General features: G+C 36.2%; 4 protein-coding genes across 4 annotated transcripts; 2 read left to right on the top strand and 2 right to left on the bottom strand.

The window, feature by feature from the left end:
* Positions 1 to 1,800: 1,800 nt before the first annotated feature.
* On the top strand, positions 1,801 to 3,710 carry LOC120211361. Its single transcript, XM_039209908.1, has 3 exons — positions 1,801 to 2,490; positions 3,112 to 3,637; positions 3,697 to 3,710. Exons 1-3 carry the CDS (start codon positions 1,801 to 1,803, stop codon positions 3,708 to 3,710), a joined length of 1,230 nt encoding a protein of 409 aa, XP_039065839.1.
* On the top strand, positions 3,674 to 6,413 carry LOC120211565. The gene is made up of 6 exons (XM_039210073.1): positions 3,674 to 4,070; positions 4,245 to 4,632; positions 4,837 to 5,010; positions 5,302 to 5,505; positions 5,638 to 5,748; positions 5,881 to 6,413. Exons 1-6 carry the CDS (start codon positions 3,745 to 3,747, stop codon positions 6,202 to 6,204), a joined length of 1,527 nt encoding a protein of 508 aa, XP_039066004.1. The 5' UTR covers positions 3,674 to 3,744; the 3' UTR covers positions 6,205 to 6,413.
* A 118-nt stretch (positions 6,414 to 6,531) lies between these two features.
* Positions 6,532 to 8,797, bottom strand: LOC120211566 (OVARIAN TUMOR DOMAIN-containing deubiquitinating enzyme 4-like). The gene is made up of 6 exons (XM_039210074.1): positions 8,752 to 8,797; positions 7,859 to 7,980; positions 7,408 to 7,448; positions 7,162 to 7,257; positions 6,888 to 7,052; positions 6,532 to 6,675 (listed from the first exon to the last, which is right to left on the bottom strand). The coding sequence occupies exons 1-6, from the start codon at positions 8,774 to 8,776 to the stop codon at positions 6,660 to 6,662; spliced, it is 465 nt and encodes a 154-aa protein (XP_039066005.1). The 5' UTR covers positions 8,777 to 8,797; the 3' UTR covers positions 6,532 to 6,659.
* Positions 8,798 to 10,402: 1,605 nt separating this feature from the next.
* Positions 10,403 to 14,206, bottom strand: LOC120211567 (U-box domain-containing protein 6-like). The gene is made up of 6 exons (XM_039210075.1): positions 14,092 to 14,206; positions 13,722 to 13,820; positions 13,249 to 13,434; positions 13,004 to 13,111; positions 11,536 to 12,713; positions 10,403 to 11,359 (listed from the first exon to the last, which is right to left on the bottom strand). The coding sequence occupies exons 2-6, from the start codon at positions 13,770 to 13,772 to the stop codon at positions 10,552 to 10,554; spliced, it is 2,331 nt and encodes a 776-aa protein (XP_039066006.1). The 5' UTR covers positions 13,773 to 13,820; positions 14,092 to 14,206; the 3' UTR covers positions 10,403 to 10,551.
* Between the last annotated feature and the right edge of the window lie 8,127 nt (positions 14,207 to 22,333).

Genomic DNA, 22,333 nt, shown 5'->3' with positions numbered 1-22,333 from the left:
TGTGATTGCTTATTCTAGTTTTTTATTCTTTTAATAGTGTAATGATGGTAGATAATGCAAATATTAGAGGATGATTGAAAGATGTGAAAGGTTTTTTTAAATCGAAAATGTTACCTTTTCATAATATTTTTCGGTAGACAATAGAAAGTATTTTCTTCATAATATTTTCGGTTCAACCGTAAATGTTAGAAAAAATTAATATTTTAGGTTACATTCAATCGAAAATATTATGCTTTTTTATAACATATTTGGTTCCAGTTATTGTCTGTCATTTTTATCTTTAAATTAGATTGTCATATAGCAGAATTACTTGTCGTTTGGACGATTTCATCTTTTAACCAATTCTATAAAATAAAAATTGATATACAGACTAAGTTAAGTGACGAACATGATAATTTACCCTAAAAGAAAAAGGGTAAATTATACGTTTAATACTTAAATTATTGTTTTTATTTTATTTAGTTTTTGAAATTTATTCTTTTATATCATACTTAATATTTAGTTTAAATTTGGTTTTGATATTCTACCGTTAAAAATTTAATGATGATGTTGACATATCATCATAAGATAATTGCATGTCAACATTGAAAAAAGAAAAAAATGTGACATCAGTAATTCTATCAATTTTTTAATAGTGGGTACCAAATTGAACCCTAACCAAATGTTAGACATGAATTTATGAAAAAATAAAATTTAGATACCAAGACGGAATAAAAGTAATAGTTTAAATATTAAATGCGTAGTTTTCCCAAGAGAAAATAATAATTAAAATATATGGTTTGCATGGGTTCTTTTAGTGACGAAAGCAATGGAAATACAAATAGCGACGACAATGTAATGTATATATATATATATATATATATTTATTTTATTTTTTTTCTGAAGCAACTTTAGATTCCCCCAAAATTCCCTTCATTCTTCCCCTAGAATTGATTCTTTTCCCCATCCTTTTATGCTTTTTCCTTCACACTGTGCTCAGATTGACCCTTCACAACTCAAAAGAAGAGTAAAAGTTTGTTTATCCTCTTTCCATCATTTTAACACTTTCATATTCGTTTCTTCTCTGTTAGTGTGTCCTTAGCTTCCGATTCTTCGTCCCCACTGACACCCTTTCCTTTTATCTTGTACGTACATTTCAACTCGTTTCCTTTTTATCTGATTTATTTCTCTTACACCCTTAGCTTCTTTTTTTTCTTTAATGGTGTTTGCATGAAATGGGTTGCTTGCGTTTTGTCTATCTGGTTCATAGATTTGTTGTTCTTTTTTTTTTGGGTGTAAAATTGGGCTTAATTTGTATCTATTTGACTCTGTTTTTAGTTTGAGTACATAGCCTGATTGGTTGTTAAGAATTTTATATTTAATTCCATTAGCTATTTAGTGGTAGAGATCCTCTTGAGATTCATGGACAGAAGTTGTTTTAGTTCGATAAAGAAAATTTCTATTTTTTAAAACCTTGTAATTTTGACTTTTATATATTAAACAAATGGAATATGCATGAAGACTGATGAATTAATGGTACGTTGCTAAGAATTATATACATGGACCTGCGTTCTGTTTTCAATTTGATTCCTTGTTTTTCTCTGCATTTGGTTGTTCACAAGTCATTTTTCTTGGCAAAATTGTTCTTCTTCCTCTTTTTTCAGTTTTAGTTTGTTATTTTGTTCAAGCTCTTTCGACATATACGGTTTCTGAATTTTGTTTGTAACCCCAATTGCAGATCATTTTCGTATGGTTTTCATAAACGTGAAGCCATATTGATTGATCCTGAGTGCAAGCGGTTATTTCTTCGGGGTTTGGACAATGATTCTTGGGTTAAAAACTAAGAAGAAAAACCGCGTCTCGGATCAGGATCATTACGTTGTATGTGTTAAGGAGATTAGTCCTTGGGCACCATTGCAAGCTTCGCCCTTGCCTCAGTCTATATTGCTTCAATGGGATAATGGTAATAAGAATTCTGGGTCCTTGGTTTCTTGTAATAGGAATGGAAAAATCGAGTTTGGCGAATCTTTCGGGCTTCCGGTGACTTTATCTCCGGAATCATTTCGTAGGAGCAGCCACCGTGATAGGTTCCCAAAGAACTACTTGGAGTTCTACTTGTACGAGCCTCGAAGGGACAAAAATGCAAAGGGTCATCTTTTAGGATCTGCTGTTGTAAACCTTGCTGATTATGGGGTTATCAGGGAAACTATAAGCATTAGCACTCCTATTAACTTGAAGAAGAGTTCAAAGATAAGGATCGCAGGCCAACCAATTCTTTATTTTAATATCCGGCCATTTGATAAAGGCAGCTCCAGCTCGTCACCAGGAGGCAGCTCTCCAAATGAACTGTCATTTGTCAAGGATGGGAGCAGCTCATTTTCTGAATCGATAAATGTAGAAACTGAGAGTGCCCCTTTAACTGATGATGATGATCTTTCCTTACAATCATCTCGGACTGTTTCTTCTTCTGTTTTCGATCCTCGGAGGGAGTCATATAGTCAACTTGACAAGGTAGTTAAGTTCATTATCCTTCTTTTTTTATTTGTGTCCATTCACATTGAACTGTCTTAGCAATTACCTTGAATTAGAGGTTTTAGCTTTAAGATTTCTGAAATTGACTTGGCCAACTTAAGGTTCTTGAAGCATTGCCATAAGTAGAATTTTCATGTGAATAAGAAACGATTATGATTTGATAATCCTATATTATGCATTTGGTGGTGTTATTTGAAATTACGTTTACCGTGCATATGCTTCTTTCTAAATGATGCTAAAAAATTATCAAGAATTTTGTTTTTTTTTTAATAATTTAGCGAAGGGGATTTCAACTTGGGACCTATATCAAGGTAAGACATCGCTGGCAATTAGGCCATACCCTGACCTGAAATCACCAGGAGCAATAAGATGAGAAAAAATTATTGTTAGTGATTAATTTGTAGGTACAAATTACAATCCCTCTTTAACCATTATGAGAGTCTATATGGTAGTTTCGAGCAGGCACCGGAGCACAGTTTCCTACGCATTTGCATGATTCCTTTATAGAACTGTTGTTGTTCTGGTTAATTTGGTGACTGTCATCATCCTAGAAAAGCTTATATTTCTGAATGTTTCATAGCAAGTCACCATTCACTACAGATTGGATCAGAACCAGTGGATGGTGGGATAACAAGGTCTGGGCTCGCTCTTCCTTCTGATGGAACATCTGCAAACCAGTTGATGTCCTCCAATTCAGAGAATCTTGTAACTCATCCTACGGGTAAAGTTTCATCCTCGGAGGCATGTGTTGCCATTCCAGTAGATATGAACTCAGATCATGTAAAAGATAAAGACTCCCAAAGAAAAATAGAGGGTGCTGGAATAGCCTGGAGACATGACCAAAGCCATGTAGACAAAAATTCAAGTAGTGATTCACGTGTTGGTCTTTGGAAGGGAAATGCTGAAAAGTCATCATGGGAAGATGAGCTGGATAGCCAGATTTTAGGTCCTGAGGAATATTCTCTGCAGGATAGGTTAGGTCTTAGACAAAAGAACTTGAAACCTGTTCAGTTGCATGTTGACGAAGCTAAGAGTAATGGACCCTCAAAGATCCAGTTCACGGAGAGGGCGGAGGATAATTCTATCCCTGAAAAGACTTCTAATCGTACCACAAGTGATATACTTGGTGAAAAGGAAGAAACTAACAGTAAAGCTGACACGGATAACGGTTATGGGCTGCTAAAGAAAACTCAGTTTAAGGACAAGACAAATGAAAATGATGCTTCTGAAGAGATGCATGGTAGTCCTACATGTAATACGTGTAATGAAAGAACAGAAAATGCAAAGAGCTTTTCCGAAAGAAATGTTGAATTGGACTCCAAAATTGAAATGCTTGAAGAAGAGTTAAGAGAAGCTGCTGTTCTTGAGGCTGGTCTTTATTCTGTTGTTGCAGAGCATGGAGGTTCTACAAATAAGGTTCATGCTCCAGCTAGACGACTTTCTAGATTCTATCTTCATGCTTGTAGTGCAAATACCCAAGATAAGAGGGCAAGTGCCGCTAGGGCTGCTATTTCTGGATTGGTTTTGGTGTCTAAAGCATGTGGACACGATGTTCCAAGGTGTGCACTAAAACTTTCCGTTATCTTTTTCCTTTTAGAAAATGAATCTGGGAGATTTTAGCTTCTACCTTTGCTTTTTTCACAGATGTTAATTTGGTTTGCATGTTGTCCAAATTTAGTCATTGGTGGTGTAATGCTTCTCCCTTTTTCACCTTTTCTTTTCCATTTCCATAGGTTAACCGTCTGGTTATCAAATTCAATTGTATTGAAAGCAACTGTTAGCCACACTATTGGGGAAATGCAGCTATGTTCGGAAAGTTCAGATGACTGGGTGGACCCTCAGACATTTTTACTTGTGTTGCAAAATTTTGAAGCTTGGATCTTCTCCAGAATAATTGAATCTGTCTGGTGGCAGACTTTGACTCCATATATGCAGTCTGCTGCTGCAAAGAGTTCAAGATCAAAGAAAACCTCAAGCAGAAAACATGGATTAGGTGATCAAGAGCAGGAAAATTTTTCATTTGAGCTTTGGAAGAAGGCTTTTAAAGATGCCTGTGAGAGGCTTTGTCCCGTTCGAGCATGTGGGCACGAATGCGGGTGCTTAGCTGTGTTGGCTAAATTGGTATTATGATATACCATACACTTTGTTTTCATGCATGAATACAAAACTTAGACTTGGATCCTATGCTTATTCATGTTCATCACAATGTCTCTTTGTTAAAAAATGAGGCGGGCATGTCCTTGTGTCTTATGATTTTATTATCTAATTGATAATGCCGTTGAAATGCAAATTTGATAGACACATTGTTGTCTGTTCCATCACTAGGTAATGGAGCAATTGGTGGGCAGATTAGATGTTGCAATGTTCAATGCTATTCTTCGTGAATCAGATGATGAAATGCCAACAGATCCCATTTCTGATCCAATAAGCGATTCCAAGGTTCTTCCTATTCCTGCAGGCAGATCAAGTTTCGGGGCAGGCATACTACTAAAAAATTCTGTGAGTAATGGGCTCTCTTTTTTGTAGCAACTTTAATACTTCATTGCCTCCTTGATGTGCAAGATCTGGTCTTGTTTGACAGACAGAATTTTTCCTCATTTAAAGAAGCTAAATGTTTACCTTGTGATTTATTGCTCCAAATGTTATGTCAACGGATAATAAAAGAATGAGATTAGGGTTTGAAATTGCTTCAGTGAAGTTGCTTGAATAATGATGTAAGAACGTAGAAGTTTATTACATTTCTAGCATTTCATTGAAAGTATCCTTTTTTTCTGCCGCCCGTGTTACCAGATCGGAAACTGGTCGAGATGGTTATCGGATCTATTTGGTATAGACGATAGTGAGAGTCACAAACATAGCACTGAAAACGAAGTAGGCGAGTGCAAAAATGTTGTATGTGAGGGTTCCTTCAAGGCTTTTTCCCTCCTAAATGCATTGAGTGATCTCATGATGCTCCCATCTGACATGCTTGTGGATAGGTCCACAAGGAAAGAGGTATAGTTCTGGAATTATTAAAACGTTTCTTTTAATTTCCATAAGCAATATATATATATTCTTTTATAGCTCATTCCTCTGTCACTTCTCTATCTGTTAATCTCATCTTCCCTTTGAAATTTAATGCTGAAGGTATGTCCCAAGTTCAGTGCCCCCCTGATCATCAGGGTTCTTAACAATTTTGTAGCCGACGAATTCAACCCAAATCCAGTTTCACAGGCAGTTTTTGAAGCATTGGAAGAGGTTTGTCATAAACAATATACAAAGTTTTGCTTAAAATACAACTTTCCAGTTCATTCATCACTCTGCAAAGTTGCAAGTTTGTGGTGCCCGGCTTTCTTTTTCCTAGATTGATCATTTTTCTCTCTTAATCAGGACCTTTCCGAGGCCGGGGAAGAGTCCATCACAAACTTCCCATGTATGGCTACTCCTATAACCTATTTTCCACCTTCTGCAACTTCCCTAACAGACATTATAGGAAGTCAAACCATGGAACGGAGTCAATCATCTGCGCTTAGAAAATCATACACTAGTGATGATGAGCTTGATGAATTAGATTCTCCCATTACAGCGATCATGATCGAGAACCCTCACGGTTCTCCCACTTCAAAAGAACCCAATTGGATGAAAATGGGAAAGGGAGGCCGGAAAGTTGTTAGATATCAGCTCATCCGAGAGATATGGAAAGATGGTGAGTAGCAATGTTTTTTCCCCTCCCCCTGTACTTTTCACCAAACATATTTCTGTATACAAGCATGTGATCATAGGCTGGTGTATTAAGTTGCCAAGGTTCGTCGGAGTAGAGTAAAAATTGGTATTTTCCGTTACATCATCGTACACATGTTACAAACTACAAATCTGTATCGCCTATTGCACGGTTGCTAATAAAAGGAAGATGATTGCCAAGATACCTTGAAATCTTCTTTACATGTGATGTGATTTTAAGGGTTAATTTCCTTGATCTTTCCCATCACCAGCCACTTGTTTATAAAAAGAATTTTATCTATCATAATTTTATTAACTTAATATTATTCTGAATCCATGAATGAGTGTAAATTACACCTGAAAAGAGTTTCATTTCATTACATTCACAAAGGACACTGTCACCACAAAATTCCTAGTATCTCCTGTTTTACAGTGCAATTATCCCCAAGTCATCTCTTCTTTCCCCTGCAAAAACCGGCAACAAGACAACTATCAGTCTCTCGGTAATTTATTCGAAGTCGTTTTTATAGTTAAGAGTGACTGCATGAACCAGTGAGTTAAGCTTCGGGTTCAAACTATTTCTAATTCTGATGATCAAAGTATATGAACTTGATTAATATAGGTACTATATGAAGGCTGAAAAAACAGTTTAAAACTAGAGAAACAAGATATCTTACGGCTTAGAAGAAGCACTGCTTACTGGGCTCATCAATACATCATAGTGTCCATAACCATGATACAGGACTCGGATGGGGTTTTCCTTACTGTATTCCTGACCGTACTCGGATAGAATTTTGAGGGTACCGGAATTCTTGTCATTCATGTAAACTGTTATAGGGGTCCTGCAGATGACACATATATTTGACAGACAAGAAAAGTTTGATTTACTGATAACAGGAAAGTGTAATTGTAAAGTTCTGATGTAGAAAGCTAAAAGAGAGGAAAACTCACTGTAGGACATGTGAGCACATAAGCAACTCAGGTTCTCCTCCCCATATATGTGGCTGCCGCATCTGCACGACATAGTTGTCGAAATCCTCGAGGAACCTGCAAAAAGCGTGAAGATTTACTTGCGTGTAGTGTCAATGAATCGACAGGGAGATGCTAATCAAGAATTTGGATCGGTTTATTTCAGGATATAACCTTTACTGTCTACTTGTGGCTACAATAGTTCATATGTGAAGAAAACTTGCTTACCATTCGGTGTCAGCCCGCCTCTTGATGAATTCGTCAACAACCTGTCGAAACATATAATATTTTACTGTGTGCCAATGCAAAGTTACAGCAGAAAGACATCCCCAGCTAAACAGAAGATGGGAATGGATTGAATAAAAATCAAATGCAGGTAAACCGATCTGCCGATAAATGTGGTCTGAAACGAAGATAAAGCAATAAAGACAGGTTTTGCATAGAAACAAAATTCTGGTTAACACATTCCAGTTGCACTATGCTGAAAATGTATGCCAAGAAGAAGTTAAAGGCAAGTAAGACATCTGCGGCAGAATAGGAATTGACAGCAGAAAAATCAAATTGTGACAAATTCCATCCAAGTTATATCGAATTCAGAAGCAAGTACAACTAAAAAACCAAATGATGCTTTGATGTGAATGGAATCAAACACCCTGTGAGCAATAGAATAGGAATATACGTTAGCTCTGAGTTCATCAGCAAGATCTTTCTGACAGCTATCACTCGGAGACTGCTTCCCTGACCTCAGCCAAGTATCGTGAATCACGGAGCGGAACAAACATCGCCCGTCACCGGGAATGCCTGCATTGAAAAGCAAGCTAAAAAACTCAAATCACATGCATTGTGCCAAAACAAATAGATTCTCAATCATGCATAAGTTCGAACATAAAACAGATTCAATGCATATGGAATTAGAGACAATTATGATCGTTTTGCAGCCCAAACAATTGCAAAACATTATCAAGAAATACACCAAAATGAAGAAAACAATATATATATATATAACTTTATAGTTTTACATAGATTTAGAACCATTAGATAAGTATAAATAGAAACTGAGATTACCAGTAGGAAATGAGAAGATATTCACTTAAAAAAAAGTTAATCCCATCATTCTATTCCCAGTCAAAGGTTTAAATTTATGTAAAACTAATAAAGTTTTACATTATGTAATTAAATCCTAACCCATATATATATTATATATATTGAATTTTTTAGAATCCAAGAATTCCTTATAAGTTAAAACCCTAATAAATGATGCACATGAGAACAAATAAATCATATTCTTTGCTCCAACTTTCCAATTCCAAAGATTGAAAAAAGAAAAGACCCTTTAGCTTCAATGTTTCTATTTTCGATAAAATCAACAACGCAAAGCAAAAAGTTCAAAGAAAAAGAACCTGCGCCGATTTCCATAATGATTGCAACAATGAAAAGGCAAGAAGAAAACACCATTATTAATGCAAACCCAAACCACCACAAACAAGTCACGCCATCAGAGACAAAAGTAAAGAATATTACTTAAACAAACAAAATCACCAAGAAAAGTATCCAAAGGAACCGGAAAGTTACCGATCCAAGTTTCCTGTTTAGGCATTCTTTTCGATTTTCATTCAAAAACTGAAAAATGAAAATTCCTCAGAATCAATCAACTGATGAACACCCAGGATTTCAGCCATTTTAACGCAAGAGTATAAACAAGTTTTACCGGTGAGGGAGCTTGAAAGTGATGAGAGCAAATTTCACTGAATATTCTATTCATGCTTGTAGTTCCATTGCCAATATTAGAGATTCCAATTCCAGTTCCTTGCTTTTTTACTTAAATTCTTGGACAAGCTACTCATTTAGTAGTTAAAGTATCAGTTTTATTCCGTTTTAATACTTAAATTTTTAATTTTTTTTAAATCATACGTAACATCTAGTTTTATTTCACTTTAGTACCCATTGTTTAAAACTTAACGCGTTTAGTACCTAAACTATTAATTTTAGTCCGTTTTAATACTTAAACTTTCAATTTTTTAAAAAACTTAACGTTTAATTTTGAATGGAGTACTAAAATGAAACAAAAACTAAAGTTTTTAACAACGGGATACTAAAATGAGACAAAAGCTAAACTTTAGGTATGATTTTAAAAATTTGAAAGTTTAGGTACTAAAACAAATCAAAACTGATAGTTCAAATACTAAACGCATAATTTACCCTATATTGTTTTACTTTGATTAAAGTACATCAAAAGTCATTGAATTATGCTTAAATTAATATTTAGTCATTGAACTTTTAAAAGTTATAAAATAGTTATTAAATTTATCAAATTGTTATAAAATAATCACGATGATGTTGTAATAAGTGTAATAGTTCGGTAAAGTTTAATGATTATTTTGCAACATAACGATAAAAATTATTAATCATTTTGCAACAGTTTGATAAATTTATTGAATATTATATCATTTATAAAAGTTCAGTGACAAAAAAAAAAACCATTTGAGCATAATTCAGTAACCTTTGAGTACGTGAAGCCGATAATTTGGGACCAAATTGGAAATCCTTATAACTGTTAACCGTTATTCCCGCTAAAATGTATTACTGCCGTTCATTTGGTTGCCTTGCTTATTCAATATATATATATATATATGAAGAAAAAAAATTATTGAGAAAAATCAAAAATTTCGAAAAAATTGTAATATACATAAACAGGAACTATAATTACATCATTTTTAACACTTATATTTTATATTTTAAGATAATTTTACTAATTGCATAACTTATTTTCTACAAAGATGGTATACATTTTTTTATTTAGGACTATGATTCTGAAATTATAAGGATATATATTATCTATTATTAAAATTAAAATTTTGATTGATTTTAACGTCATAAATTTTTGTGTATTTTTATACCATTTATCCTACTTTTTGCGTCAAAATTTTATCAACCGTAAGATTATTAAATATCACGAGTCATTCTTACTCAGAAAATATTATCAAAAAGTCCTAACACGTCAAAATTCACATAATCCGCCAGCTAGAGTACAAGACAACATAGGGTCACATCTGAATCAAGGATCTCGGCGTGATAGTTTGTAGGAGCTAATTAAAAATTTAAATATTTTTGGGGCTTAATTGAAAATTTTGAGGGATTTTTAAAAAATAGGGTCTAATGACAATTTTGAAGGGGCTTAATTAAATATATATAATGCATACATAAATTATGTAAATTGTGACAATCCAGAAAAATAGCCCATGGATTACAAAGGGGCTGTACATTTCTGGTTCTCTATGATGATAAAAATAAATAAAAAGACGGTCCAATGGAACAGGACAATAGAAGTGTAAAAAATATACAAAGGGAAATTTACAGTACCTGCCACGCTTTTCAATGGTAAATGAAGTGAGGGTAGCTCTTGGTCTTCCATAGAAAGTTCAAGCTGAAGCCTTTCCCCACTTTTCTTCTTAATGAAGATTTAGAGAGTTGCTTGTATTCCGGAGCCGACGGCGAAGCAGGCGTTGTGTCTTGACCGCTTTCTACTAATGTCCGGCATAGGTTTGCGGGAGGATGATCTCGTTGACGCTGCTCCCGGAAGAGCGCCAGAAGCCTCTGTGACTTGTCCCTGCCTCTTGTTGTTCCGTTTACTGACATCGAGACTAACGTGGGAATCACGCCTTCTTGTAGGACCAATTCGCTGCATTTCTCGCTTCCGTTGCACAGGAGTAAAAGGCATGAAACAGCTTGCTCTTGCGCAATGGGTTCCCCGTCATCTAAAACCGATGCGAGGCCGGTTATGAGACCGGAGGCTGATACCATCTCTTGTTTTGCTGCTTCGTTTAAAGCTAAATTTAGAAGAACTGCAATGGATTTCTCTGTCCAGGTATGGTCACCCGAGACCACAAGCGACTGGAGTTGATTGATTATGCCGGCAGAAAGAAGGTTCGGAATAATGGAGTGGTCGGTTGAAAGATTAAAAAGAGTGTGAAGGGCATCAAGCTTGCATTGTGTATCAGTTTCAGCTTCTAGTATCCGGACTAAAAATGGGACAGCCTTACTTGAGCCTATGATAGATTTGGCTTCCTCAAGGCAAGAGAGATTAAGATAGAGGGCAGTTGCCGATTCATCGGAATTGGCGATGGAAATCATACGCTCCAGCAATGGAATCAATCCATACTCTAACATCAATTCCTTGTTCCTGATATGTAATGCAGAACAATCATATGAATAACAGTTCCAAAATGGAAGACATAACAATGCTCCGACAACGATGCATTTAGCGTATCCTCGAATGAATCATAGACTAGCAGCAGCTTGTCAGAAGCTAAGAGAAATAGAAAAGCCTGTATTGCTCATAAGTAAGCAAAAACGTACCTTTTATTGTTGACAGCAAGGTTAAATAGGGCTAGTGCCCCAACTTCTTGAGCCACTGCATTCTGTTCGTGCACAGCCGACTCTAGAAATCGCAATAATGCTTCGACGAATCCATTAGTCCCCATAAAAATCCTGGCCTTTTCATCATCTTTCAGCAAAAGCCTTATTTGTTCCACGACTTTGCATCTCTCAATCAAGTTCTCTTCTTCATTCAGGACATATAGGACTTCCTGATATCTATCCAACACGTTGAGCTGGGAAACTTCTTCCTGTAGGGATTGAGATTCATCTTCGGCTTCATTTCCTCTCACTTCCTTACTTGTAACACTCTCCTCTAAAGGAACCACCTTAGCCCCTGTCAAGTTGCATGAGCAAACACTATCCGTCGATCTAGAATTTGCAGCCTCGGACGCAGACAGGGCCAGTCTCCAGTAGTTAAGATCAAGAGACTCTTGGGGGGCACCAGGGATAGGAACTCCGTTCTGTTCACACCAACTAGCAATGAGACCTTTGACACAGTAATTAGGAGTCAAAGAGAGATGCGGGAGCTTCTGTTGAGTCTTCGGACAGGTGTCATGCCCATCCCTAAACCATTTCTCAATACAGATCCTTTCGTATGTCTGTCCAGAGGCAATTACAACCGGTTCATACATAAGCTGCAATGATATCGGACATCGTAATTCTTCGGGTGGAATGCGTGACTGCCCAGATCTAATGTTTGTCTTGAAATTGAAAGAACTGAGCTTTTTTAGCTGGTGCTCGAATCCATGGCAGTTGTCACCGGCCCCTCCATCCTCGAGAGAGCCCAAAACAGTGGGGGAACACGGTGCCGAACCCTGCGAGTCGGCATCATCCGAAACCTCGCTTCGAAATACCTTGGAGTATTTTCTCATGAGAGATAAAAGATAAGCCACGATGGATTCCTTCCTCTGGTCCTCCTCTAAACGGGATCTTTCTATCACCTTCTTGAGAGCCTTTCTTTCAGCTAGGGCTGCTCTAGAAGAAGTGATACCAAGTTTGCAAGCTGCCTGGTGAAATGACTCGAGTTCAATGCTGTCATTACATTCTTCAAACTTCCTCCCGTTCTGGAGTAATGCAATTATTTCATCGCCAACTTGCTTCTCATACGGGTCGAGTGAGAAGACGGTCTCCTCGAGCTCCTTTATGATCTCCGAAATCTGAAGCCAAACAAGTAAACCAAGAATACAGTGAGTGTACAAGAAAAAGCAACAGTTACTACAGGGTTTCACATAGTAAGATTCATATTGCAGGTAAATCCAATATAACCAAGACACAGAAAACCCTTCTTGATTTGAACACAAACATTAAGCCATTAAGAAGTATAACAACGCACTGGGATGATGTGGATAAAACACTACTTCAAATGCTTCCAGAAAAGACCCTTATTTATTTGAACACACAGAAATTACATAATTTCACACACTAACCAAAAGGAAGGAATTAGTACCTGACATCCAATGGACTGTGGAACTATATCTTTTACACGCCTAAGACTATCAATAAGAGCAGATTTTGCCTTCACAAATTTCAAAAGAACAGAATCTCCGGTAATAGCCTACATGAGAAGAACAATAAAGTTAGTAAAAATCTCCAGGAAAAATATTGAAAAGTAATTTAGTAAACGTATCCAACAAAAATCAAAACCGCTACTCTAAGAATACACATGAGTAACTATGCATGCATATATCTTACCAAGTAGAGTTTACTACATGTTGAGCAGTGTTGAAGAACTTTTTTGGCCTTTTCTAGAGCTATATGCAAGGAGCATAAAGCCTGAATCCCAGATTTGCTCCTAGGCCGTGCTGCTTCCAAGGAAGGGAATATCGACGAGACTTTGCAATAAATTTCTGAAAGTGTCTTGCACATTTCTCCATGAAACTGCATAAGAAAAAATAGAAAATAGGTAAGAGAACTGTGGAAATTAAGACCTTTTCTTTCCTAAAAAGATGCAACAAGATGTGAACATTACAACTTCCCGAAAACAGAAGACCTTTATTTTAGAAACACAATTAACAAAAACTATGAACTTAAAAGATGAATCGATACCAACAAAAAAATCTGGGAAAAGTTTAAAAAATGGCAAGCAAGCAGGTACCTTTTTGTGAAGTGAATTACAATTCAAAAAATAGCAAAAAAAACATATCCAAATGCCATCAAACTCTTACCTTGGCATCACTAACTGAAAATAGGTTCTCTTCAAGCCCAGAGTTGTCCATAATCTAGCCTTCAAATCAGGAAACCACTAAAATGCAAATCTATATCAACTGCAATGCAACATGAAAATAGAACAAAGTCAGATGACTCAGATAGGTTATAAACTAGGCGAAAATAAAAAACTCAAAACACACATAAAGTTCAAATTACATTGATAACTTACAAAATATAATGGTCTAAACATTTTCCTTCTCCTCGACACAAAATCGGTACCGAGTACCGACCATGCATGATGAATGCGAAGAATTAAAAAAAAACCCTCTAGGGTCGCATTGCTAGGAATCAACCTTTAAGAACTTCAATTTTTCTAGAATGATGCACCCCAACAAAGCAAATGACATATTTGACTCAGTTCTATGGTTCCCTCTTGTTATATGAACAAATTATCATTCAGAGTATATATATATATATATATATAACATTTCTCTCCTCTGATACACATAGGATTAAAAATAGAAGATTTCATACGTTGAAATGGACAAGGAAAATGCCTCTGTAGATAAAGGAGGAAAAACTAGGCAATATGAGCGTTCCTGTAAAAGCTATTATCTGGACATCACTGCGATCTCGAAACAAAGCATACTAAATATTTCATCATCAAACACCGTGAGAGAGAACTTGAAATCCTGGAAGAAACAAAGACTTACGATTGCTGTTAAGAAATTTGTTGTAGACATCTCATTGCAATTAAAAGTAAAATAAAATCAATATTCTCGTAAGAAACAGGTAAAACAAAGGAGAATTGCTTAAAAGAAGGGGGGGTAAATGAATACACGGTTGTATGGAAACAAATGACCTTTTTTAAAGCGATCCGAGACAATACACGACGAGAATCGGTATCAGCTTGAATCGATATCTCGAAAACAAGCAAAACAAAAAAAACAAGAAACTCACCAACATAGACCAAGCAAGGGGAGGAGAAAAGAACAACATATAACACAAAATGCTGATTTTCCTATGGAGATTGCAAGAAACAGAAAAAAAAAAACAGACACGCGCGAAAAAAAGTAAAAACAAACTCTCCTATTTTCAAACAATGACTATTTTATTTTTGAAGGAAAATTACAATGAGATTGCCAGCAGCCATGTGGATCGTTGGTTAAGTTCTAACTCCTGATAGCTTTCAAGTATAGAAAATGAAAATTACAATGAGACTGAATCAAATCCAGGGTCCGGAAAACAGGTGGAAACATACCAGATAATACGGAGGTAAGCATGGTGGCTTCGTTTAAAAATTTCTCCGAAAATTACAAGTTCAGCTGGATTCTTGGAATCAAAATTTTCCTGACAGAAGTACCGAATTTTCTCGGAAAAAGAGAAGGGAGCCAGGAATGCAGAGCGAGAGAGGAGTGGCTGTTTGGTTCGTGAGAAAGTGAGGGTAAATAACTAAATACAAAGGGATATTGGATTGTGTGTGTATAATATTTTTTTTAAATAAATTGACTAATTAATGTTTAATAGTAATTATATACTTAATAAGATAATAAAATTTTTGCTTTTTGCTTTTAATCTCCGGTCACTCTGGTTCGCCGGCCGACAGTTGCCGGCCTCCTCTTAGATCTGCCGTCAGTGGTATCAAAATGACTGGATTGTCCTAGGATTGTTTGTTGGTTTTCGAAGCGTTAAAATATACGTACTGATAAAACTATACAACGAAATAAAAGCAATTTCGAGGGCATTTCGGGTACAAAAATACAAACTATGATTTCTTTGGCGGCAGAAATGTTTCCAAGGAGGAGAACAGAGGCGGGAATCTCCTATTGTGTTTTAATTATAATAGTTTGGGCCCGCCCTCCTGTCCACGTGGGGATGTTTTAAAGGAGTGCAAATTTCGAACTTAAGCCGCTAATAATTTGCCCACCACTGTGATCCGATCAACGGTAGCCAAACAGTTATGCCATTACAATTCCCATTAAAAAAGGATCCAATTCCAACTAAACGCGTTATTCAAAGTTACAAAAAGTTATGCATAAAGAGTTTGTTCAACTAGGGCAGTAAGTGAAAACAAGACAAATCGTGAGCTATTTGAGATTGATTATGTCAAAGCTCGATAAATACTTGATTCGAATGGACTCGACTCGAGTTCTTAACGAGCCGAAACGAGCTACTTGATACTAGACTTGAAAAACTCACGTGCAACTCGAAAATATAATATATTAATATTTTATTTTTAGAAAATAAATTATTAATAACATTAGTATTTATGTGTTGATATTTTTTAAAAAATTACAGTATAAGGTTTTTATGTATTTAAGGTTCAGGTTAAAATTCGAGTTTAAGCTTTAATCTAGTTAAGTTTACGATTTTTTTATTTTGAGTTTTTACGAGCTTCAATTCATGATTTTGAATTCGAGTTGAGTTTGAAAATTTTAGGCTTGCTAATTTTCGAGCCGATTCGAGCTCTATTTTTGAGTTTTCAAGTCGAACTTAACAATACTTGAGCTCGACTCATTTATAGCTTTACGCTCACTATATTAAATAATCATTTTTATGGGTAAGTATACTTCATCAGTTAGTTAAGTTGTTCATATTTATTTTCTTATAATTTTATTAGGTGATGGATTTTAAAAACATTCTCTTTCCTTCCCCTAAGTTTCTTTCCCTCCTTTTAGATAGGATTAGTTAAAAAATGACCATTTTAAAATAAATTATTTATAACAATTACGATTGAATTTTATTTATAAAAATAATATAATAAAATAGAATTACAACGTATCTAAACATAAAAAAAATGAGACAATTGTCACAAAAAATACTCATATAAAACAAAAATATTAAATCTAAATATATGAAGAACAACAATTCTTTTATCCCTAACAATAAACGTCCATACCCCTGACATTCATAGTGTTCGAACTTGAGCTGTAGCGGAGCCACGACTTGGTAAGGATAGGCACGTGTCCACTCTGAAATCTAAATTTTCTTCGATTAGTTATTTATTTTACTGATTGTGTCCATCTTGAAATTTTTCTCGCCCACCTATTTATACCCGTTCTATTTAAAAAATTTATGTTGTTAATATATATCTATCAACCTTAAAAAATATTTTTGAATTCGCTACTGAACATGATACCTCAAAAAACAACAATAATATTTTTAGAGGTGGCTCGGTTGGTGGTGTTTTCCACTATTATTAAGCCATCAAATGAACAAATTGCACAAAGCGCGGGGCAATAACAGTAGATGTGCGGTAGTAATTGGGGTTGCGTCCACGTTCTTTGCATGAAAACTACAACTACTTGAGCCTTTTGCGAACCTCAATTGCTTTGATTTCCCACTTGGTTCCCTTTGCAACGTCCATATTTATTTCATCACAACATTTTAGTTGGGCTATTGATTGAAGTGATGGCAATCACAATCCACTAAAAATATTGTTACTTTAATCCTTTCATTATTCTCACTTTTTTACTTTGATAATTGATATTTTAATTTTATCAATTAAACCATTTAATTATTTAAACGATTCCGGTCAAACCACATATTATTAATATTTAACGAAAGTGTTGACATGTAAATCAAACCATTTAATTATTCTGTCAATTATACATTTAGTCTTTAGTACATATACATTCTATAGATTTGATCCTAATTTTAATTTAGAATGTATACATATTGAGGATCAAATATATAATTATATCAATTTTGTTAACGGCAGGTGATTGATTGACATCATTTAAATAGTTAAGTTGTCTGATTGGGAAAATTGAAAGATCAATGGTCAAGATGAAAAAGGGTAATAATTAAATGGTAAAAGTATAATTTACCATAAAAATTAAAGAGTTTTCATCTCATCTTAATTCGACTCCCGATTTTAATATAATTTAATTTGATCTGATTTTGTCTCGACATAGTGAAAGTATAACTTAACCCAAAATTATAAAATGAATAATATATAAAATTTATAAAATTAAGAAACAAGTATTTTAATAAAGAGAAAATAACCTCAGTGACCAAAAATCCCATATAATATACGATTTTAACCAATTTTTTCCGGATTTGCCAAAATGACCAACAAAATCGTAATGCGATCGCTAATTCGCAACGCGATCTCCATTTTCGCAAATTCGCGTTGCATTTCGCGTTGCGATAGTTGAAAATCGCGTTGCGATTGTCTACAGTGTCGTTGCGATTTTCCCAATTCGCAATGCGAATAAGTAAATCACAACGCGAATTGGGAAAATCGCAATGTGATACTGACTATCGCAATGCGATAATACAAAATCGCAACGAGATACTGACTTTCGCAATGCGATTCTGACTTTCGCAACGCGATAATACATAATCGCAATGCGATTTTCAAAGCGCCATTAGTATCATGGCCAAGTATTTTATTTTTAAATTCCAAACATGAATATTAATATATTGGAACACTGAACCGTCCACAGTATATCCCGTAATCGCAACTCATAACCTAAAACCTAAAATCACAACTCAGTCCCATCTCCATCTCTCACTCTCTCACCCATCTCCAACGAAATCCGTCCCTATCTCCGGCGAAATCCGTCTATCTCCATCTCTCATAGCCACCCTCACAATCAGAAATGGAAAATCAACCAAATCAACCAACGAGGGTTAGTTTTTTTAATTATTTTCTTTTTGAAATTTTTGCATTATTATTAGGTTTTTCATATTGAAATTGATGATAAGTTTACTGGTAATTTCAATAATAGATTAACCATTTTACTTAGATTGCTTATTAAATCAACCGATAATCGCAACGCGAAATGAAAATCGCAACGCGATTTTAGTTTCGCGTTGCGATTCTCTCGTTGCGATAGTCAAATTCGCGTTGCGATAGTCATTTTCGTGTTGCGATTTTCATTTTCAGAAACTATTCTTCTTCTGCAAATTGAAACTTGAATGAATTGCATTACTTCAACCAAAAAACAAAGACAAATACGAAATTCACAGTGTTGCAAATTTAAGTTTGAAGAATAAACTACTACTCTTTATGTTTATTATTGTTTTTGGTATATCTTCACAGTGTAGTTTTTGGTATATCTAACTTAGTATGTTTATTGTTTTTGTAGAAGTTTTATTCGGCTCAATTGACCTTAAGAAATAAAGTCAGCCTGGCCAAAACAATTGCGTCGAAGCTTTCACCTGCACAAAGAAAAATGTTTGAGGATACATGCTTCGGGCCATGGCTGAAAGTACAACATCCCGGTGGAGATGCGATGTTGACACACCTGTTTCTTCAAACCATGACTAGCGATCTACCAGAGACTATACAACGTCGTGATGAAGAGATATGGTTTGATTTTCCACCGGCGTATACGTGTTTTGGGCGGGAGGAGTTTTTCTTAATCACCGGTCTACGCTTCGGACACGATGATGTAGGTGGGTACACTAGACACATTACCCGCCCATCATGGCTATCCCGGGTTTTTCTTGAGCTGGAGAGGCCGAATCTACACGTAGAAGACCTGACAAGATTGTTGAATAAGGAAGATGGTTTTACTCGGATGGATGACGTCGACGTTGTCCGAGTATGCCTTCTAATTCTTTTGCATGCCGGCTTTTTAGGCAGAGAGGCCAGACAACCTATTCCAAATGATCTAATCAAATTGGTAGAAGACCTAAATGCGTGGAACCTGTTTTCGTGGGGCTCGTATTTATGGAAAGCTACATGGAATAAGTTATCGTCTGCCTTGGATGATCGAAAAAGTTTGCATGGCGATGGTTCCAAATACACTTTGACAGGCTTTATTTGGGCCTTTAAGGTAAGAATTTTTATATAATGTTTCCAAAATTATAAGTAATTATTTAACAATTACTAATGTTTGTTATTATATTGTTTGTAGATTTGGATATTTGAGGCCTTTCCCACCATGAAGACATATGCAATAAAAACTTCAAATGATATTCCCAGGGCTATTTCCTGGAAGAGTAAACGGACCTTGCAATGGGAAGATTTACTACGGTATACGACAATAAATAATGTAAGTTAACATAAATATTACCATATGTTTATAAACAAGTTATTACTAGTACACGTTTAACTTTGTTTGAGCTTTTATATTGTTAGGAGGCCAACACTCCTCTACAGAGGCTGACACCCACGGAAGCTGAGCTTGCCACTGATTGGTGGCAAGCCAGTAAGCGTTTTTTTGATGGAACGGTTGATGAGCAGCCTCTACTTCGGGAGCCATCACCTCACCCAGAGCCATCATCTGATCGACCCGACTATACACCTCCACAACGACAGCCATCACCTATTCTGTCACATCATCGAGCCTCTTCTCCACCATCACCGCAAGATAGGCGACCGGAAAAGATGCCACGACGTTGATCTCTCTGTTCTCCACCTCCACCTCAACGGGATGAGTTAGGGGAGTTACGTGATGAGGTCAATGCCTTGCGTAAGGAGGTCGGTACTTTACGCAAAGACGATGGTGCATGGCGTGTTGAGGTGTCTACATTACGCGGTAAGGTAGCCGCTCTACGTGAGATGGTAGCATCGTTGCAGAATGAGGTTCATACTCTACGCAACGAGGTAAGTTTAAGATTTTTCATACTCGTAATTCATTCGGTTGCTGCCAATACTGCTAAACTGTTTTTGTTAGTATTTGTTTTTGGTTTTGTTTTTGTCTTTTGGTTGAAGTAATGCAATCCATTTAAGTTTCAATTTGTAGAAGAAGAATAGTTTACTTTCGCAACACGAAAATGACTATCGCAACGCGAAAATGGCTATCGCAAAGCGAAATGAAAATCGCAACGACAAAATCGCAATGCGAAATGATAATCGCAACGACAAAATCGCAACGCGAAATGAAAATTGCAATGCGATTTGTGTTTCGCATTGCGATTTTGTCGTTGCGATTTCATTTCGCGTTGCGATTTTGTCGTTGCAATTTCATTTCGCATTGCGATTTTGTCGTTGCGATTTTCATTTCGCTTTGTGATTTTGTCGTTGCGATTTTCATTTTGCATTGCGATAGCCATTTCCGCGTTGCGATAGTCATTTTCGCGTTGCGATTTTAAGTTTCGTGTTGCGAAAGTAAACTATTCTTCTTCTGGAATGTTTATATATGTTGTCCTTTTAAATGTTTATATAAGTGCTTACTTCTGGAATGTTATCTGAGCATTTTGTGAACTATGATAGAATAATGACTTGGGTGAATACAATGCTAGTTTAAAACATATTTGTCTTTGTTTAATATCATGTCTGTTTATTTACTGATTTATGTATTAAATTTTTTTTAGCGGCCTGATAAGGTGGATGCTTTACGTCGGGTTTTCCTTGCACGACGAAGTTCACGCATCAGACGGCGTGGACGTGCTATTACGTCTCCGTTCACCCCAATGGTGCGAAGACTCCGCAAGAAGAAGCCCGACTCACCTGTCATCCCTCAAGAGTCCCCTCCAATCGTCCAAGAGGCCCCTATCCTCCCTCAAGAGTCCCCCCACCGTTCAAGAGGCCACTGTCATCGTTGAAGAGGTCCTTCCCACCATTCCAGAGCCTGATTCACATTGGGTAATATATCGAAGTATTGATAAACCCCCACCGGTTCCGGACATGATGGATGAGAGTTGGCTCTCGTATGAGTTACCAGCTAGTACCCTTCCGGTATCTGAAGTGGAGAGGAGACAACTACCGGAAACAATTGTGGATAATACCCTTTGGGCTAAGACCGCAGTTGATTTTTATCTACATGAGCGGAGCCAAGGGTGTTACACTGACATAAGCAAACTCAACGATGAAATGTTTTTGTTGCTTGATCGGTCTTGGTGGGGTGTGCTATTAGGGGTTGAAGACAGTGGCTATTTCGATGGGGAGGTAAGTCTTATATTTGACTTATATATGATTTTGATTAATTTTTTTAAAAATTAATATAATTCACTAATATATGTCTTTTTTTTTGTAAAACAGCATATCGATGCGTGGGTGTCACGTCTTCTAATAATAAGGAAGCTTAGGAAAAATAAAATAAATTCGCGATATACAATAATGCCGGCGGCTTTTCACGCAGTTCACTTGAAGAATCAACGAGATGAATCATTTTCGTTGGGCAACGGACAAGCTAAACTTTATCCTGCATGGTGGGAGGTCGATAAGGTTAGTGTTTATTTTTTAAATTTTTTAAAGGTGTTCATAAATAAGTGCGCAAATAAATGAATTGCAGGTGTTTATCCCTGTTTTGGAACGTCGTCATTGGCTTCTCGTCCAACTTCAGCTCCCATCCCTGAAGATAATAGTATATGACAACATGATAAATTACATATCACTGTCTGATTTGAGAGATATTATCAAGGGATGGAGCTCTCTTTTGGCTAAATTCTTGGATGAGATTAATTATTGGACTCATTCTGGACACAAGAAGCCAAATAAGTTCAATGTCACAGTTGTCAGAGACGAGACCGTGCCACAACAATCGCCGGGAGCCAGAGGGGATTGTGGTCCTCTCGTATGCATGTGCTTGACGCGTTTGACGACGGGAAGCACAGAGTTTCTACCTCCCACCGATAGAGATAGAGCTGCAATATGCTTGTGGTTTCGGCATTATATGGCTAGAGCGATATATTCGAGACGCTGCCTACCTGCATCCGCGTTATGAAAGTA

This window comes from Hibiscus syriacus, unplaced genomic scaffold (assembly GCF_006381635.1).
Source record: "Hibiscus syriacus cultivar Baekdansim isolate YM2019G1 unplaced genomic scaffold, ASM638163v2 tig00109972_pilon, whole genome shotgun sequence".
Lineage (NCBI taxonomy): Eukaryota > Viridiplantae > Streptophyta > Magnoliopsida > Malvales > Malvaceae > Hibiscus > Hibiscus syriacus.
The sequence above is the reverse complement of the archived record's forward strand: the minus strand, read 5'-3'. Positions and strand labels throughout refer to the sequence as shown.

What these genes read in the sequence shown, in the direction of transcription:
- LOC120211567 (XM_039210075.1), bottom strand. Translation starts at nt 13,772, where the DNA reads ATGGACAACTCTGGGCTTGAAGAGAACCTATTTTCAGTTAGTGATGCC. An exon ending in CACAGTCCATTGGATGTCAG is followed by an intron (nt 12,714 to 13,003) that starts GTACTAATTCCT and finishes GTTTGGCTTCAG; the next exon opens with ATTTCGGAGATCATAAAGGA. An exon ending in CTTGCTGTCAACAATAAAAG is followed by an intron (nt 11,360 to 11,535) that starts GTACGTTTTTGC and finishes ATTACATATCAG; the next exon opens with GAACAAGGAATTGATGTTAG.
- LOC120211566 (XM_039210074.1), bottom strand. Translation starts at nt 8,776, where the DNA reads ATGCCTAAACAGGAAACTTGGATCG. An exon ending in TAAACAGGAAACTTGGATCG is followed by an intron (nt 7,981 to 8,751) that starts GTAACTTTCCGG and finishes TTTTCAATGCAG; the next exon opens with GCATTCCCGGTGACGGGCGA. An exon ending in CTGATGAACTCAGAGCTAAC is followed by an intron (nt 7,449 to 7,858) that starts GTATATTCCTAT and finishes ATGTTTCGACAG; the next exon opens with GTTGTTGACGAATTCATCAA.
- LOC120211565 (XM_039210073.1), top strand. Translation starts at nt 3,745, where the DNA reads ATGCATGGTAGTCCTACATGTAATACGTGTAATGAAAGAACAGAAAAT. An exon ending in ATAGGTCCACAAGGAAAGAG is followed by an intron (nt 5,506 to 5,637) that starts GTATAGTTCTGG and finishes TTAATGCTGAAG; the next exon opens with GTATGTCCCAAGTTCAGTGC. An exon ending in TTTTTGAAGCATTGGAAGAG is followed by an intron (nt 5,749 to 5,880) that starts GTTTGTCATAAA and finishes TCTCTTAATCAG; the next exon opens with GACCTTTCCGAGGCCGGGGA.
- LOC120211361 (XM_039209908.1), top strand. Translation starts at nt 1,801, where the DNA reads ATGATTCTTGGGTTAAAAACTAAGAAGAAAAACCGCGTCTCGGATCAG. An exon ending in CATATAGTCAACTTGACAAG is followed by an intron (nt 2,491 to 3,111) that starts GTAGTTAAGTTC and finishes CATTCACTACAG; the next exon opens with ATTGGATCAGAACCAGTGGA.